The 20,141-nt window shown below is 48.7% G+C and overlaps 1 protein-coding gene across 2 annotated transcripts in view; it reads left to right on the top strand.

Annotated features, from left to right (window-relative positions):
• snx20 (sorting nexin 20) overlaps positions 1-19,119 on the top strand; it is a 45,141-nt gene extending 26,022 nt beyond the window's left edge. For both annotated transcript variants that reach the window (XM_038806694.1, XM_038806695.1), the window contains exon 4: positions 18,292-19,119. In XM_038806694.1, coding sequence (XP_038662622.1) covers positions 18,292-18,963 — 672 coding nt within the window. In that variant the 3' untranslated portion in view covers positions 18,964-19,119. The remainder of the gene's footprint in view (positions 1-18,291) is intronic.
• Positions 19,120-20,141: the final 1,022 nt, after the last annotated feature.

The following is a 20,141-nucleotide window of genomic DNA, read 5'->3' as shown; positions in this document are numbered from 1 at the left end:
ATCCTGGTTTGACCCTGGACCCCACCACCTTCGACACCGTCCTTGCCACCCCCTTCCAGAACCCTTCCAGCACCGGACATGCCCAGAACATATGCACATGGTTCGCTGGGCTTCCCCGACATCTGACACACCTGTCCTCACCCCCAAAGAACCGGCTCATCTTTGTCCCCGTCATGTGAGCTCTATGCAGCACCTTAAATTGAATGAGGCTCAGCCTCGCACACGAGGAGGAAGAATTGACCTTCTCCAGTGCATCCGCCCACGTCCCGTCTTCTATCTGCTCTCCCAGCTCCCCTTCCCACTTGGCTTTCAGCTCCTCCCCCGATGCTTCCTCCGCCTCCTGCATTATCTTGTAGATGTCCGATATCCTCCCCCCTCCGACCCAGACCCCCGAGAGCACCCTATCACTCGCCCCCTTACTGGGGAGCAGGGGGAACCCCTCCACCTGCCGCCTAGCAAATGCCTTCACTTGTAAATATCTGAACATGTTTCCCGGGGGGAGCTCAAACTTCTCCTCCAGCCCTCCCAGGCTCGCAAATCTCCCCTCTATAAACAGGTCCTTCAGCTGCCGTATGCCCACCCTGTACCAGCTCTGAAATCCCCCGTCGATGTTCCCCGGGATGAATCTATGGTTCCCTCTTATTGGCGCCGCCAACAGACCTCCCTTTTCCCCCCTGTGTCGCCTCCACTGCCCCCATATCTTGAGGGTGGCCGCCACCACCGGGCTCGTGGTGTACCTCGTGGGGGGGAGCGGCCATGGTGCCGTTACTAGGGCCCCCAGGCTTGTGTTGCCACAGGACGCCCTCTCCATTCGTTTCCAAGCTGCCCCCTCCCCTTCCATCATCCACTTGCGCACCATCGACACATTTGCCGCCCAGTAATACCCCGAGAGATTGGGTAGTGCCAGCCCTCCACTGCCCCTACTCCGCTCCAAAAAGACCCTCCTCACCCTTGGGGTGCCGCGCGCCCACACGTAGCTCATGATGCTACTCGTCACCTTTTTGAAGAAGGCCCTAGGGAGGAAGATAGGCAAGCACTGAAATAAAAACAAGAACCTTGGGAGGACCGTCATTTTGATTGACTGCACCCTCCCCGCCAGCGACAGCGGTACCATGTCCCACCTCTTAAATTCCTCCTCCATCTGTTCCACCAGCCTGGAAAAGTTCAACTTGTGGAGGGTCCCCCAGTTCCTTGCCACCTGCACCCCTAAGTACCTAAAGCTCTTTCCTGCTCGCTTGAAGGGGAGTCCCCCAATTCCCTCTCCCTGGCCCCCCGGGTGTATCACAAAAACCTCACTTTTGCCCAAATTTAGTTTGTACCCCGAAAAGTCCCCAAACTCTGCTAATAGTTCCATTATCTCCGGCATTCCCCCTTCTGGGTCTGCCACGTACAGCAGTAGATCATCTGCATACAGCGATACCCGATGTTCCTCCCCTCCCCTAGTCAGTCCTCTCCACCCCCCTGAACCCCTCAGTGCCATCGCCAACGGTTCAATCGCCAGTGCGAAAAGTAAGGGGGATAGGGGACATCCCTGCCTGGTCCCTCGGTGGAGCCCAAAATACTCCGACCTCCTCCCGTTTGTCACTACACTCGCCGTCGGGGCCGAGTAGAGCAACTTCACCCACTTAATAAACCCTTCCCCAAACCCAAACCGTTCCAACGTCTCCCACAGGTACTCCCACTCCACCCTATCGAATGCCTTCTCCGCGTCCAGCGCTACCACTATCTCAGCCTCCCCCTCCACTGCCGGCATCATAATTACATTCAGCAATCTCCGCACGTTCGTGTTGAGCTGCCGCCCCTTCACGAACCCCGTCTGGTCCTCATGGATTACCCCTGGCACACAATCCTCTATTCTAGCTGCCAGGATCTTTGCCAGCAACTTGGCATCCACGTTCAGAAGTGAGATAGGCCTGTAGGACCCGCACTGCACGGGGTCTTTATCCCGCTTCAATATCAGGGAGATCAGAGCCTGCGACATTGTCGGGGGCAGAACCCCCCCCTCTCGCGCCTCATTAAAGGCTCGTACCAGTACCGGTCCCACCAAGTCCACATTTTTCTTATAGAATTCCACCGGGAACCCATCTGGCCCCGGCGCCTTCCCCGCTTGCATCTGACCTATTCCCTTGACTAGCTCCTCTAGCCCTATTGGCGCCCCCAGCCCTTCTACCAGCCCCTCCTGGACCCTTGGGAACCTCAATTTGTTTAGGAAGTCCTCCATTCCCCCTCTCCTCGTCGGCGGCTCAGACCGATACAACTCCTTGTAAAAATCCCTGAAGACCCCGTTCACTTCTTGCCCCTTCTGCACTACCTTCCCGCCCCTCTCCTTCACTCCCCCAATCTCCCTAGCCGCATCTCGTTTGCGAAGCTGGTGTGCCAGCATCCTGCTCGCCTTTTCCCCATACTCATAGACCGCGCCCTGCGCCCTTCTCCACTGCGTCTCTGCCTTCCTGGTGGTCAGCAGGTCGAACTTGACCTGCAGGCTGCGCCGTTCTCCCAGCAGCCCCTCCTCTGGTGCCTCCGCATATCTCCTATCCACTTCCAATAGCTCCCCCACCAGCCTCTCCCTCTCCTGCCTCTCCTTTCTTTCTCTGTGTGCCCTTATGGAGATCAGCTCTCCCCTGATCACTGCCTTCAGGGCCTCCCAGACCATCCCCACCTGCACCTCACCCGTGTCATTCAAGTCCAGATAGCTCTCAATGCTCTTCCGGACCCTTTTACACACCTCGTCGTCCGCTAACAGCCCCACATCCAGCCGCCACAGCGGGCGCTGGTCCCGCTAATTTCATTTTTAACATAAAGGAAAATGATTGCTTCATCCGACCTGCACTCACCTGAGCCAAATGCATTTTTTGTTCAAACAATTAAGATCTACTGTGAACAATATATAAAGAGAATTTAAAAAAAATAAGTATGATGTTGGTTGCTCGAGGGCAGTGCAGTCGGTGGATGCCTGGGTGGCCTCCCGCCGGTTTCCCAGCAGCCTTCACGTCTCGCAGGATCTAGCCATGTCCCGCGAGGCGTCGGAGTCAGAATCACGTCCAAAAGGGGCGGTTTAGGTTTTTGATCAACAAGAGGATCAGGGGGTATGGGGAGATGGCAGGAGAATGGGAATGAGAAAAATATCAGCCATGATTGAATGGCGGAGCAGACTCGATGGGCCGAGTGGCCTAATTCTGCTCCTATGTCTTATTGTCTTATCTCAGAACTCATCACCTATCACTTTTCCTTTGCTGATTGCTGGGATCAACCGGCCTCTCCAGCGAGGCTGCAGCTGTTCGCTGTCCAGCATTGTCCACATTGCATTGCACCCAGGGTGTCTCCTTGGGCATCGGAGACTCTGCGTGGTAGAGTCAGTGCAGGATACCTCCCTGTCCCTCCCCCTGAAACGTGGGCACCTTGGCACAGCCCAGTCGGCACCTTGGTGCTGCCACCCTGGCACTGCCAAGGTACCCAGGTGGCATGCCCAACCTGGCATGAGCAGTGCAAGGATGGCAGTGCAAGGGTGCCCAGGTGCCAAAGAGGCACTACCAAGGTTCAGGGGCTGAGAGGGGCCATGCTCATGAAAGGAGAGTGGAGGGGGTTTTGAAGGATGGGGTGGGTGCATGGCAGGTACGTAGGGGCCACTGTGAGGTTGGGGGTGACAGGTGGTGATCCTGGAAGGAGGTGCCTGTAAGGGGGCTTGAGTGGCCTGAAGAGGAGAGAACCCCAGGGTCCCATCAGCAGTGTGTCCTCACTTGGGGGGGGGGGGGTGTTGGTACTGTCCATGTGTATGGGGGGTGACATTGCCTGTGGGTGTGGGGTGTGGGGGACCCACAAAGTCATTTACATATCTTGGCACCTTTCAGAATGGCAGCCTGATATCTAAGTTCAGCTCTCAATGCTGAAGAAAATTCTGTGTGGGCTAAACCGGTGAGAAACTCCCCAGGGCCTAATAAAGTGACAAAGGGCTGGATTCTTCCACCCCGCCCACAACAAGATCGCCACGGGCGGGGCAGTGACCACGTGAAGGTCCATTGACGTTGGGCGGAAATTTCCGAGCGCTGAGCGCGTGCGGCTGGAGAATCCCGCCCCCATTGTTATTGGATCACGGTGGGGAACTTGGCAGCAGAGTCGGCTGGAAAATCGCTGAAAATCCCGTCACAAATTAACTTAGAAGGTTTTCCATTCAATTCTGCCCGTTATGGTTCTGTCTTATTGCGGTTCATCAGAATTTTAGCCACATTGTGTGCTGATATTCTTTGGTTATTATGTTTGTCTGCTGAGGTTGAATGAACTCATTTTGTGCATTAGCTGACAAAGTAGGCTAAAAATAGTTGGGAGGTTGCACCATTCAAATGATGCGTTAACAGCACTCAGCTTTCCTAATTAGTTAAAAATCCAGCAATCAGCAGAGGAAAAGTGATAGGTGATAAGTTCCGAGATAAGACAATAAGACATAGAGGCATAATTAGGCCACTCGGCCCAGTGAGCCTACTCTGCCAATCAATCATGGCTGATACTATTCTCATCCCCATTATCTTGCCTTCTCCCCATAACCCCTGATCCCCTTACTGTATTAATCAAGAACCTATCTATCTCTGTCTTAAAGATGCTCAGTGATTTGGCCTCCACTGCCTTCTGTGGCAAAGATTTCCACAGATTCACCACCCTCTGGCTGAAGAAATTCCTCCTTATCTCTGTTTTAAAGGATCGTCCCTTTGGTCTGAGATTGTGACCTTTGCTTCTAGTTTTTCTTACAAGTGGAAACATTCTTTCCACATCCACTCTATCCAGGCCTCGCAGTATCCTGTAAGTTTCAATAAAATCCCCACCCCTCATTCTTCTAAACTCCACAAATACAGATCCAGAGTTTTCAACTGTTCCTCATACGACAAGCTCTCCATTCCAGGGATCATTCTTGTGAACCTCCTCTGAACTCTTTCCAAGGCCAGCACATTCTTCCTTAGATACAGGACCCCAAACTGCTCACAATACTCCAAATGGGGGCTGACCAGAGCCTTATACAGCCTCAGAAGTACCTCCCAGGTCTTGTATTCTAGCCCTCTCAACATGAATGCTAACATTGCATTTGCCTTCCTAATTGCCAACTGAACCTGCACATTAACCTTAAGAGAATCGTGAACAAGGACTCCCAAGTCCCTTTGTGCTTCTGATTTCCTAAGCATCTCCCCATTAGACAATAGTCTATGACTCAATTTCTCCTTCCAAAGTGCATAACCTCACATTTTACCATATTGTATTCCATCTGCCACCTCTTTGCCCACTCTCCTCACCAGTCCAAATCCTTCTGCAGCCCCCTTGCTTCCTCAATACTACCTACCCCTCTACAGATCTTTGTGTCATGTGCAAACTTAGCAACAGTGCCTTCAGGTTTCCGGTGGCGGCTATGAAGGAGTAGGTCGCACATTTGGTTGCTCCCACTCAGGTTGGACCTTTGGACCTTTTCCCCGATTTTTTGTCAGACTTGATTCGGTAAATTGATGGTGGAGGCAATTGTGGAGTGGATTCCTACATCTGTGTATGGAGAGGCGGTCTAGAAGTGCTCACAAAGGAAGAAACAGATGAACAGAGAAGGCTTGGGCTGAAGTTGCAGACGGAGAAAGCATGGCAGATGACCAGAGTCCTGGCTTGTTGACACAGCGGTCAATGGAGTAGCTGATGCAATTTATCCAGGAGGGCTTCGCCAAGCAGAAGCAGGACTGCTTGGACCTGATTAAAGAATCAATAGTGTGGCTGGAGCTCAGATTGGATGCCCAAGATCGGGCGATCCAGAAATGAGAGAAAGCGCTGGCTGAGCAGGAGGAACATCAAACTACGGTGGAGTTGGAGGTGGGGATGCTGAGAGACCAGCAGAAAAGGCTCCTGGAGAAGGTGGAGGACCTAGAGAATAGATCCTGACGGCAGAACCTGAGAATCGTCGGTCTCCTGGAGGGGTCCGAAGTAGCGGACGCTGGGGCATACATAGAGTGCATGTTCGAGAAGTTGCTGGGGGATGGGACGTTCACCCGACCCTTGGAGGTGGACAGGACTCACAGTGCTCGTGAAGAAGCCGCAAGTGGAGACCCCCCGAGGGCAATAGTGGCGAGATTCCACATGTTAAAAAAGATTTTTGTTATATCGGACGTTATTTGTAATGCCTTCTGTATTGATTTGGGGCCAGTCGCAGAGCTGAGTGAGTTAAAGTTTACATTTGCACTAATGGGGGATGGAGGTGTGTTTGTCAGATGCTGGATCTTTTCTTTGATCTTTTCTTTGTTTATCGGTTTTTTTTCTAGGGCAATTGTGTTGGGACTGGTTTTTCGTTTGAGTATGTGTGTATGAGTGGGGCGGAGGGTGGGGAGAATGTCTGGCGCCATGGGCCAGGGTCACCAAGCTAGCTGGGTGGGCAAGCTCGCTGAAGCGCAGTGAGGGGTGAGCAGATGTTGTGCTTGTCAAAGGGGTCGGTTACATTGTGCTGTTACTGAGTTGGGAAGATGTTCTGCTGACGGGGGAGGGACTGTTGCTGAGGGACGGAAAGGAGGGCGAGGGCGGAGGCTGCCTGGGGGCGGGCCAGTGGAGGCGCGGGGTGCGGGCTGGAGACTGGCCCAAGAAAGGGGATGGCTGATCGTGCGATGAGTCCCCCCAACTAGGCTGATCACCTGGAATGTAAGAGGACTAAATGGGCCAGTTAAGAGGGCATGCGTGCGTCTGAGCGGACTGAAGGCGGACGTGGTAATGCTACAGGAGACGCACCTCAGAGTAGCTGATCAGATCAGATTAAGGAAGGGATGCGTCGGACAGGTTTTTCACTCGGGGCTAGACTCGAAAACTAGAGGGGTCGCGATCCTGATTAATAAGCGAGTGGTGTTTGAGGCGGTAAGAATAGTTACGGATGTGGGAGGCCGGTACATTATGGTCAGTGCGAAACTGGAGGGGGGGCAGGTGGTACTAGTAAATGTGTATGCGCCAAATTGGGAAGATATGGAATTTATAAAGAGGATGCTGGGGAAGATACCTGACCTAGATTCGCAGAAATTGGTCATGGGAGGGGACTTCAACACAATTATTGACCCTGGTTTAGACTGGTTGAGCTCAAAGACAGGCAATGGTAATGGAGCTAAAGGGGTTCATGGAACAGATGGGGGGGTGGACCCATGGAGATTTGGGCAGCCGAAGGTGAAGGAGTTTTCCTTCTACTCACACCTGCATAAAGTGTACTCCCAGATTGATTTTTTAAAATTTTGAACAGGGCTCTACTGACGGGGGTGGTGGTCACGAGGTATTCGGCGATCACAATCTCAGATCATGTCCCGCACTGGGTTGACCAAAAGGTTAGCAAGGAGAGTAGCCAGTGCCCGCATTGGAGGCTGGACGTGGGACTTTTAGCTGACGAAGAGGTGTGCGGGCGGCTGAGGAAATGTATTCAGATCTACCTGGAAGTCAACGACACGGGTGAAGTTTCGGCAGCGGTGGTCTGGGAGTCATTGAAGGCAGTGGTTAGAGGGGAGCACTACGGGCCCACAGGGAGAAGGTAGACAGAACAGAGATGGACCGACTGATAAAGGAGATATTGCAGGTCGTCAGGAGGTATGCGGAGACCCTAGAGGCAGGGTTTTTAAGGGAACGATGGAGGCTACAGGCGGAGTTTGGCTTGTTAACTACAAGGAGGGCGGTAGAGCAGCTGAGGAAGGCGAGGGGGCGGATCTATGAACATGGGGAGAAGGCCAGAAGAATGCTTGCACAGCAGCTTAGAAAGAGGGAGGCAGCCAGGCAGATAGGGAAAGTAAAGGATGGGGACGGGAGCCTGGTTGGAGACTCAGCAGGAGTGAATAAAGCATTCAAGGAGTTTTACAGTAGGTTGTATGGGTCGGAACCCCCAGCGGGGCCGGAGGAGATAAGGCACTTCTTAGGGGTGCTAAATTTCCCGAAGGTGGATGGGGGGTTGGTAGAAGGGCGGGGGCCCCCGATCCGATTAGAAGAGATAGCGGAGGGTCTGAAGGCCATGCAGTTGGGTAAAGCCCCGGGGCCGGACGGTTACCCAGTGGAGTTCTATAAAAAGTTCTCTGGGATATTGGGGCCGTTGTTGATGAAGGCATTCAATGAGGCAAGGGAGCGTGGGGTGCTTCCTCCGACGATGTCACTGGCCACGATCTCATTGATCCTGAAGCAGACAAGGACCCGGAGCTGTGTGGGTCCTATAGACCGATATCCCTATTGAATGTGGACGCCAAACTGCTGGCCAAAGTCTTGTCCTCTAGGGTTGAGGATTGTGCTCTGGACGTTATTGGGGAGGACCAGACGGGGTTTGTTAAGGGAAGGCAGTTGGTGGCCAATGTAAAAAGCAGGTTACAATGTAAGAAGATTGTTAAATGTGATCATGAAGGAAGGTAGGGAGGTGGAGGTAGTGGTCGCAATGGACACAGACAAGGCTTTTGATCGGGTGGATTGAGAATATCTGTGGGAGGTGCTGGGACGGTTTGGACTTGGGCGGGGCTTTATTGACTGGGTCAGGTTGTTATATATCAGGCTCCTGTTGCGAGCGTTCGGACGAATAGTTCAACATCCGACTATTTTAGGCTGCATTGGGAGACGAGACAGGGACGCCCCATCTCCCCACTGTTGTTCGTGTTAACCATAGAGCCGCTGGCAATTGTGCTGAGAGCCTCAAGGGGCTCGAAGGGGCTGGTCCAGGGGGGAGTGGAACACAGAGTCTCGCTTTACGCAGATGACCTGCTCCTGTATGTATCGGATTCATTAGAGGGGATGGAAGAAATTATGAGGATTCTGGGGAAATGCAGCCAGTTTTCAGGGTATAAACTAAATATGGGGAAAAGTGATATGTTTGCGGTCCAGGCAAGGGGGCAGGAGAGGCGACTGGGGGAACTGCATTTAGAGTGGTAGGGGGAGGCATCCAGTTGGCGAGGGAATGGGAACGGCTGAACAAGCTAAATCTGGCCTGACGAATAGACCAACTGAAGGACGATTTTCGGAGATGGGATGCACTCCCGTTGTCACCAGCTGGGAGGGTGCAGATAGTGAAAATGACGGTCCTCCTGAGATTCCTGTTTGTGTTTCAGTGTCTCCCCATCTTTATTCTGTAGTCCTTTTTTAAACAGGTCAATAAGATAATCACTGGCTTTGTATGGGCGGGCAAGACCTCGCGAGTAAAAAAGGGGGGGAGGAGAGGCTGGCGCTGCCAAACTTCAGTAATTACTATTGGGCGGCGAAAATAGCCATGACCAGGAAATGGGTGGTGGGGGGAGGGTCGGTATGAGAGCGTTTGGAGGCGGCCTCATGCAAGGGCACCAGCTTGGGGGCATTGATAACAGCGCCTCTGTCGTTCCCGCCGGCACGGTACTCCACCAGCTCCGTAGTGGTGGCAGCCCCGAGGGTCTAGGGGCAATGGAGGAGGCACGTGGGAGTGGAGGGTGCATCGTTGTGGTCTCCGATCTGTAATAAGCACCGGTTTGCCCCGGGAAGGATGGATGGAGGTTTTCAGAGGTGGCAGAGAGCAGGGATTGAGAGGATGGAAGTTATGGTTATAGAGGGGAGCTTTCCTAGTCTGAGGCAGCTGGAGGAGAAATTTGGATTGGTGAGGAGAAACAAATTTAGGTACCTGCAAGTGAGGGACTTATCGGAGGTGGGTTTCAACCTTCCCGCTCCTACCACCAATGAGGATACAGGATAGTGTAGTTTCTAGAGTGTGGGTGGGAGAAGGGAGGGTCTCTGACATTTACAAGGAACTCATAGGGTCAGAGGCGATGCAGACTGAGGAGCTGAAGCACAAGTGGGAAGAGGAGTTGGGAGGAGAGATAGAGGATGGTCTATGGGCGGATGCGCTGAGTAGAGTCAAAGCATCCACAACATGTGCCAGGCTCAGCCTGATACAATTCAAGGCCGTTCACCGAGCTCACATGACAGTGGCCCGGATGAGCAGGTTCTTTGGGATAGAAGTTAGGTGGCAAGGTGTGTGGGAGGGCCAGCGAACCATGTACATATGTTCTGGACATGCCCAAAGCTGAGGGGATTCTGGCAGGGGTTTGTGGATGTCATGTCCACGGTGTTAAAAACAAGGGTGGCACCGAGTCCAGAGGTGAAGATTTTCGGAGTGTCAGAAGATCCGGGAATCCAGGAGGAGAAAGAGGCAAACGTTCTGGCCTTTGCTTTCCCGGTAGCCCAGAGATGGATATTATTATCTTGGAGGGACTCAAAGCCCCCGACAGCGGAGACCTGGCTATCGGACATGGCTAGCTTTTTCTGTTTGGAGAAAATCAAGTTCACCTTGAGAGGGTCAATGTTTGGGTTCGCCCGGAGGTGGCAGCCATTCGTCGACTTCTCCGCAGAGAATTAACCGTCAGCAGAAGGGGGGATGAGGAGGGGCTGGGGGTTAGATTAGTTTAGAGTAGGGGGTTAGTAAAGGTGGGACCTGTAAGGGAGGAAGACAGCTTTTTCACTATGTTTATAAATTCATGTACATTGTTTATTTTGTTGTTGTAAAACCATACAGACCTCAATAAAATGTTTATTTTAAAAAACAGTGCCTTCAGTGCTTACCAGATCATTATTGGATATTGTGAAAAGTTGTGATCCCAGCACCAACCACTGAGGCACACCACTAGTCACCAGCTGTTACCCTGAAAAAGACCCTTTATCCCCATTCTCTGCCTTCTGCCAGTCAGCCAATCCTCTATCCATGCCAGGATCTTACCCTTAACACCATGGGCTCTTAATGTATTTAATAGTCTCCTATGCAGCACCTTGTCAAAGCCCTTCTGGAAATTTAAATAAATCACGTCCACTGGTTCTCCTTTCTTTAACTTCCTTTTTAGTTCCTCAAAGAACTCTAACAGATTTATCAGACATGACCTCCCATTGACGAAGCCATACTGACTCAGTCCTATTTTATCATGCACTTTCAAGTACTCCACGATCTCATCTTTAATAATGGACCCTAAAGTCTTACCAATAACCAAAGTCAGGTTAACCGGCTATAATTTCCCGTCTTCTGCCTCTCTCCCTTCTTAAAAGGAATGTTACATTAGCCACTTTCCAGTCCCCTGGGACCCTTCCTGCCTCCAGTGATTCCTGATAGATGACCACCAATGCCTCCACAATCTCCTGAGATATATCTTTTAGAACCCTGGGGTGTCGTCCATCCAGTCCTGATGTTTATCCACCTTAAGGCCTTTCAATATCCCTAGAACCTTCTCTTTAGTAATGGTCACTGCACTCACCTCTGCCCCCTAGTTCTCCTGGGGCTCTGGCATCCCATTGGTGTCTTCCACTGTGAAGACTGATGCAAAGTAATTATTCAGTTCACCTGCCATTTCTTTGTTTCCTATTATTACTTCTCCAACCACATTTCCCAGTGGACCAATGTCTATTTTTGCCTCTCTCTTACTTTTTATATATTGAACAAAACTTTTCCTATCTTCCTTTATATTACTAGCTAGCTTGCACTCATATTTCATCTTCTACCCCCTTATTGTTTTTTTTAGCTGTCCTCTGCTCACTTTTAAAGGCTTCCCAATCTTCTGGCTTCCCACCAATCCTTGCCACTTTGTATGCTTTTTCTTTAGTTTTTATGCTGTTCTTGACTTCCCTCGTCAGCCATGGATGCCTTGTCCTCCCCCTTAGCATGTTTCCTCCTCCTTGCGAAGAATTTCTGTTGTGCCTCCCAAATAACCTCCAAAAACTCCTGCCATTGCTGTTCCACTGTCTTCCCTGCTAGGCTCCTTTTCCAATCAACTCTGGCCAGCTCCTCCCTCATGTCTTTGTAGTTACCCTTATTTAATTGTAATACCGTTACATCTGATTGCAGCTTCTCCCTCTCAAACTGCAGGGTAAATTCTATCATATTGTGGTCACTGCTCCCGAAGGGTTCCTTCACCTTAAGTTCCCTGATCAGGTCTGCCTCATTACGCATCACCAAATCCAGAATTCCCTGTTCCCTAGTTGGCTCTGTCACAAGCTGCTCCAAAGAAAATCTCTTAAACATTCCACAAATTCCGTTTCTTGGGATCCACTACCAACCTGATTCTCCCTGTCCACCTGTATAGTGAAGGCCCCATGAGATTGTTGGATGATTTATACCCTTCCATCATTAGCCTTGCCAAGACCAACAATAAAAGCTCATTCATACCATTGCCGCCCCCCCCCCCCCCCCCCCCCCCCCCACCCAACCCAACCCCAACTGAACTTAATGGCAATCCAGTAATTCCTGGATTTACAACATTAATACAAATTATTCCTGCAGCAGTCATTTGTGACGGCTAATCAATTTTGTGGAGGGCCCTAGTATATTAAATTATTTCTGTTCCTTACATTTCGCTCAACATTGGAGACCTACCAAGGGACCAGTGGTGTCTCACTCCAGTGACTCACTCTGAGGTTTGTTCCAAGAGGTTTTTTAATCTGTTGATTTGTCTTGGCAGTCTTTTATGCCAGTTATGCCATTCACAGTTGGATGGCAATACTTTTCAGGATGCAAATCTGTTTTGCCAGAAAACTTTGCTCATTCAGATACAAGGGAAATGCATTTCTTTCAGAAAATAACACGTTGCGATACAGTATCTGAGTGGTTTGAGACAGGATGTAGTAAATATGGCGTGCTTGGTGAGGGGAAGGGTGATTTGAATTACACTCCCATGACTCGGGCGTTCTCTTCACCTGTCAAAATCTGCACTTAGAGCAAAGTCAATGGGCTGACTTGAAGAGATTAGGTGCAGACAGCAAACACTGACCCAGAATTCTGAGATGAGGCCCTACCTTGAAAATGGTTTGGGCTTCTCATTACAGCCAGCGGGCAGGTGCAGCACAACCACTGCCTGTCAAATGTGTGCTGCACTAGAAAATGGTCGCCCCCTGTCCCAAGTGTTAAATCATAGCACAACTGTGGAGATTTGACAACCAGACTTTTGATTTTACCCAGTCCACGATATGCTGTCTATCTATCTAAATCCAGCGGGTTTGAATTACAAGAAACTGGATGAATTCCAGAAGGTGCATGGAGGGCTACTTATGTACAACTGATATTTTCCAGGACATTAGAAAGCTAGATGCATAAAAATCCTCAAATTTGACATATTGCTGCTGGAGGACTCAAGGGGACATACATATAATGGCCTCAATAGATGCTCTTTGACTCATGGTCCATATTTGGTCATGGAAGACTGGTTGCTGACAGATGTTATTAAGTGGGGCCACGCTATGACAAAATACAAATTTATGTCCCAATTTGATGCCGGCATATTCTACAGTGCAAATGAAAATAATTCATCTACTCAATGTCAGTGTCACTGGATCTCCATGCTCAGTTTTCAACTTGCCACAGATATTTATTTGGCACTTCTGTTTAAAAATAAACATTTACAGCAGGATTTAACCCTTGACTTTCCACCAGTCAACTATGGGCTATGACCTTTCGATTATAAAGTTATTCTTCAAAACACCAAATGTTCTCATGATTACCAAAAGGTAGATATATATATATTTTTTTGTTTAAAACATTCACACTGGGTTTAATCACAATAAAAATCGCTCAGGAAAAGTTGCTTTTTATTTATTTATTTATTTAAAAAAATGTTTTTTTAGTGTATCCAATTATTATTATTTTTCCAATTAAGGGGGAATTTAGCGTGGCCAATCTACCTGACCTGCACATCTTTGGAGTGTGGGTGTGAAACCCACGCAGACATGGAGAGAATGTGCAAACTCCACTGAAAAAGTTGCTTTATTGCACACTGAATTATTGGACACGATTCTCTGTTCCAGAGAAGTGCTCCTGCCAGCAGAGAATTAGGACTGTGCCAGGAGCATCGCCAAGATGGTACTCACAAAGCCATGCCCTGTAAAATAATGTATAGCGGCGAGCATGCTGGTTTCCCTGCACTTACTGGTGTTGGGCTGCCATTTTGAATGGACACCCCAATCCCAGTGTCCAGAGACAGGCCCCTCCCCACCACAATGCAACGGTTGACCAGCCCTGCTGACAAGGAGAGCATCCCAGCTCCTCATCAAGGAGGGACATCTTTCCTCCCCTCCCACCACGGAAATAACTGGTCACACCCCACCCACACCACACACACATGAGGTGACCCAACGCCCCCACAAAATCCCCACAGCTCCCCTAGCGCCCCTCCATCTACCAGACCCCTTCAGCTCACTCCGTCCCCTCTTCAGAGCCCCCCTTCATTCCATGCATCTGGCATTGGCTAAGGTGCACTTCCCTCTGGCACCATGGCACTGACACTGTGGCAGTGACACCCTAGCCTGGTGCGCTGCACCCTGATGTGGGGGGGGGGGGGGTTAAAACTATGTTAGCCCATTGTTCACGTGCCCCTCTGCCACTGCCAGGTTAGATAGATAGAACAGTACAGCACAGAACTCCGCACAGACAGTGACCCAGCCGGGAATCGAACCTGGGACCCTGGAGCTGTGAAGCATTTATGCTAACCACCATGCTACCGTGCTGCCCCATGTTGACATAAAAGAAATTGATATGTCTATTGATTACAGTTCTATGCAAAAATCACTTCCATTGTCAAAATAATAATTCCTTGTGAAAACAGACATCTCTATTCTACAAACACTTGGAGCTATCAATGGAACTGCTCACTTAATAGGCACAATCACTATGATAATGTTAGGTTGTATAATCAGTCATGCAGCACAAATCCTATAATGATAACACTCAGGCTGATGTCAACAGATGAAATATCAGGCATTGATTTTTCTTAAATAACACTCGTGTTTTTTTCATTTTAAAGTCCAGCAGAGTTAAATCCTTTGACAGCTTTGACAGTTCCAATGAATTTTAGCAGTTGTTAAAAATTGGTGTTCATATTTGTTTATCTCTGGGAAGATTATTGTTAGGAAGGTAAGACAATGTTGGGCGTTAGAGATTGCTGGAACATCAAAAACAACATGGCAATTCAGAAGGTTACGGGTGGGATTCTCTGGCCCCCAGCCACGTGTTTCTCAGTGGTACACCATTTGCTGGCAGTGGGATTCTCTATTCCCACTATTTGCCAATGGGACTTCCCATTGAAGCCACCTGACGCTGTCAGGAAACCGGTGGGCAAGAAACAAGAATCCCAATCGCTGGAAAATTCCAGCCTATGTGTTTGTTTAATAGAGTCAGAATGGAAGAGATGGAACCATAAAACTTGCTTTGCTGGTCAACTAGAGACATGAGGCGCGATTTACTGGCTGCACATGCCGGCAGGATATTCTGGTCCCACGCTGACACACGGGTTTCCCGTCACTGAAGGATGCAGTCGCCGGGAAATCCCAATGACAAAGGTGGGATCGCTGAGTCACGCTCACACGTAGGGTTAGAACATAGAACATAGAACAGTACAGCACAGAACAGGCCCTTCGGCCCTCGATGTTGTGCCGAACAATGATCACCCTACTTAAACCCACGTAACCCGTATACCCATAACCCAACAATCCCTCCATTAACCTGGGGTTGGTCGGTAAATTCCACCCATGATGTTCGCACTGCTTACAGGTGCAGTCCAGAGAGATATTCTGTTTTGTTTTGGGAGTAACAGCTAAATTAGCTTAAAATCATTCTGTGATCTTGGTCAGCATGGAAATGGGTGGAGCTTAAGTAGATTCTCTGGTTTCAATTTATCTGCAGTGGGGAAGGAGTTCCAAATCAAAAAGGTGCACCTCTTGGCATGCAGAGGAAGGGTCCCCCACAGGTTCTGGGGGCTGGGGCTGTGGGTAAGGAGCTGACCTTGGGACCCTCCCCTGGGAAGAGGGTCCCATGTCTGTACTGCCCCTTCCTATCTCGCAACCTGAACATCACTCTTGGCGTTGTCAGGCAGATTTCTGTTCAAAAATCATCATTCTTGTCATGTCATCGCAGATGACACCAAGGTTGGTGGAGTGGCAGTTAGTGTTGAGGATTGTCAGAGGATATAGCAGGACATAGATTGTCAGAGGATATAACAGGATATAGATAAGTTGGAGACTTGGGCAGAGAAATGGCAAATGGAGTTTAATCCTGACAAAAGTGAGCTAGTCCATTTTGGTCAGGAAATACACAATAAATGGCAAAATACTTAGGAATATAGAATATAGAAAGTCAGAGAGATCCGGGCGTGCAGGTCCACAGATCTTTGAAGGTGGCAACACAAGTGGACAAGGTAGTCGAGAAAGCATACGGAATGCTTGTCTTCATTAGATGGGGCATCGAGAATAAAAACTGGCAAGTCATGCTATAGTTGTATAGAACCTTGGTAAGGCCGCACTTGGAATATTGCGCACAATTCTGGTCATCACACTACCAGAAGGATGTGGAAGTTTTGGAGAAGGCTTACCAGGATGTTGCCTGGTCTGGAGGGTGTTAGCTATGTGGAGAGGTTGAATAGACTCGCATTGTTTTCATTAGAAAGATGGAGGTAGAGGTCTACAAGATTATGAGGGGCATGGATAGAGTGGATGGGCAGGCAATCTTTCCCAGGGTGGAGGAGTCAGTCACCAGAGGGCATAGGTTCAAGGTCCGTGGAGAAAAGTTTAGAGGAGATGTGCATGGCAGGTATTTTACCCAGAGGATGGTGAGTGCCTGTAACGCGTTGCCAGGGGAGGTGGTGGAAGCAGATACATTAACGGCATTCAAAAGGCATCTTGACAAGTACATGGATAGGATGGGTACAGAGGGATATGGCACAAGGAAGTGCTGAGGGTTTTGGCAAAGGTTCGTATCATGACCGCCACAGGTTTGGAGGGCCGAAGGGCCTGTTCCTGTGCTCTATTGTTCTTTGTTCTTTGTTCTTGTCTGACCTATTTAAATATTGAAGTGGCCTTCCCACTCTGAATTGCTCTGCCTGAAAGCAGATGAGCAGAGCAGACAGTTCATTGAAGATGCAAGCCAGGCAGTCTTTCCCTATCCTCACGTCTGCTCCCTCATCCATATGCATTTAAAATTGCTGCTTTTTGAAGTGTCCAAGCCTTCCCAGAAAGCCCACAACACTTGAAAAGCCTTGAAATTCCCTGAGATCCTTTGAAATGCTCAGTCTTCATTCAATTTCACAGTGCTGAACTAGCCTTTGATTGATAGCGTAATGGGTTAATTACAGCAAGCTGGAGATTTGTTTATTTATCTTTCCCTTGAGGCTTGAATGCATCTGAAGTACCCTCTATTGATCTTAACCGTAATGTTTATCAACAACCTTGTTTTGATTGGCATCTGCTGGCCACTTCACCAATGCCAAGTGTTTTCTGCAATTAGAAAAGAGGAAGTGAACAGCGGGAAACGGAGAATCCCATCCATCATTTTCCCACCAGAGAAATCCACAAATGTTACCTTTCCCTTCTCGCAAGGTTATGATATCAGGATGACAAGCTTTGCAATGTTGTGGGTAGATTCCAAATAGCAAACCAGACATTATTATTATTGTGTGCACTTTTACATGATCTTTACAACCCATTTGATAACACTTTGATAGACCTTCATTAAAATGCCAACAGTTCCTATTGATTCACTGCTGTTGCTTCTTAAGAGTTTTGTTCCACTTCAAGCTGACGATTCCAATATGTCCTCTGCCGTGGTGCCCTCTGCCTTTATAGTGTGTGTATTCTAACTGGTGATTGGCTGCAGTGTTTGTACATGTTGATTGGTCCCTATGTGTGTCCATCAGTGTGTGTCTGCACCATGATATATTGGTGTATATTATGACATGTCCCATTTCTGCAACCTCTACTGTCATTCACATTTGAATTCTAGATATTTCTAATTCTAAATTTTTCTGACATACCTGTGAGCCTTCTATTCCTCGCTCGGTGAATTCTACATACACCAGTGCATATGCTTAATTCCACAACTGCTAGTCAGAAGAAAGTGTGGGAAAGCTTCTACTTTAGTTAAAAAATCCACTTCTTAGTTTGCTCTTTGCTCATATTGCAGATTGGAATAGTGCCTTTGGGGAGATATTTTCCTCCACTTGCTAATTCTGCTCCCTGCTTTATATTCACATCCATTTTTGTACTAAAATTAGTTAAGGAGGAAAACATAGTCATTAATTAATAACAGAAATCCCACAAACCTCTGTGGGGTAGCGCTTCTGAATTGTATTTATGTAAAAAGGGATCTGAAATTCTCAAAAGGTGTTATGGTGCAGAATTACAATTTTGCTTTGTGCGACTCCAAATAGGCCAGCGCTAAAGCTAGCAAAGAAAATAAAATGGTACTGTCTGAGCCATAAGAGTCTTTGCGGCATCACTTTGTTTTCGAATTAAACATGTGCCATGAGTTGAAACTGCTCAAACTGTTCTGACCAGTATTTCCTGCCTCCCCAGCTGTACAAAGTGGTGGTGATAAAGTCCGGCACCTATGACGGCAGCCAGGCTTACGTTGAACGGCGATACTCGGACTTTGAAAAGTTACATAAAAACATCCTGAAGGATTTTAAAGAAGAGATAGAAGAAATTACATTCCCAAAGAAAACCATGGGCAGGAACTTCATGCAAGAGAAAATCACTGAACGTAAATTGGCTTTCATGGACTACTTACGACAGTTGCACGCAATCAAAGACATCCGTGAATCAGATGAATTCATTGAGTTCTTCTTCCTACCAGAGGTGCAAGAAGGATACAACTGCCTTCGAAGTGGACAGTATGTCAGGGCTTTGAATTGTCTTCTGAATGTACTGAGCTTGCAGGAAAAACTGTGTATGCGTTACTATGAGCGTCTTGTTCTTACACTCAGCGCTATCAGTGTGTGCAGCAGAGATTTGGGTAATATCAAGGATGCCTACCAATTCTGTGAGAAAGGTGGACTTATTTTGCACAACCACAGTTGCCACAAGTACCTTATCCCTTTGTTGACGTTTCAGATAACTCTAGGGAATGAGCTGGGCAAGAACATGAGAGACCTCCAACGAAAGGTGACTGAATTAGAGGAGTTGCATGGCTACCAAAGCAACCTGCCTTCACTGAAAGAGCTTGTGGTACAAGAATACATCCAATAAAGCTTAAGTCCACAGCTCCCCCCACAAAAATTCTGAATAGTTAACTAAAATGCCAAAAATGTAATTGCCACACTTTTGCTAAAATATTTTCTGGACATTTAAAAAAAATCCTACAGGTCAATTCTATCAACTTTTCTAATAAATAACATCATTTTCTCTCTTGCTCTCTCGTGAATACATAGATATAGAAAAAGAGGTATAAGATTACTAGAAGGCTGGAGGGTGCATTAACCATAAAATCAGCAGCTTCTCTATATATGGCATGTCTTGAGGATAGTATATAACCCAGGCTTTGTGGTTTTAAAGAATTAAAAATTGAACTCCCTGATTTTTAAGTGGGCAGATCGATAACACTGATCAGTGTTTGGATTTGCAATGAAGAATTACAAGCAGCGGACTCTGGATTCAAGGTAATCAGGCAGGGTCAACATGGTTTTGTGAAGGGGAAATCATGTTTAATCAATTTATTGGAGTTCTTTGAAGAATTCACATATGCTGTGGATAAAGGGGAACTGGTGGATGGACTGTACTTATATTTCCAGAACGCACTTGATAAGGCACATCATGGGCATGATTCCCCCCCAAATATCTCCAAGTGTCATTTTGGGTGATTTTGGCAGGTTGCGTCCCGCTGACTTTTTGAATGAGATTCAGACCGGTATTCGCTCACACTTAGTTGCTATTTTTGGGCCTCAGGATGTTTCTCCCTAGCCTATCCACACTTAGAAATTGTTTCAGCAGTGGGGAGCTGAACTCACCGGATAGATCGGCTGCTCAGAGATTGGGGCACCACTTTGAAAAGGTGCCCGATGTCGGAGTGAGTTTGAGGGTGCCCCACACCCCCACCCACAGGCAATATCACTCCTCACAGTTATGGGCATTACCCCTCCCCCCAAGTGAGGGCACCCCAAAGTGCACTCATTTTATGAACCTTTCTTCACACATCTCGGGCGGCATTCTCCGACCCCCGCTTGGGGGGGGGGGGGGGGGGCGCGTGAATCCCGCCCCCGCTGGCCACCGAATTCTCCAGCACCGGAGATTCGGCGGGGGCGGGAATCACGGCGCGCCAGTCAGCGGGCCCACCCCCGGCGATTCTCCGGCCCACAATGGGCCAAAGTCCCGCTGCTGTAATGCCGGTCCCGCCGGCGTGAATTAAACCACCGCGCTTACCGGCAGGA

This window comes from Scyliorhinus canicula, chromosome 9, assembly GCF_902713615.1.
Source record: "Scyliorhinus canicula chromosome 9, sScyCan1.1, whole genome shotgun sequence".
NCBI lineage: Eukaryota > Metazoa > Chordata > Chondrichthyes > Carcharhiniformes > Scyliorhinidae > Scyliorhinus > Scyliorhinus canicula.
Note: the sequence above shows the minus strand (reverse complement) of the source record. Positions and strands in the feature narration are given on the sequence as shown.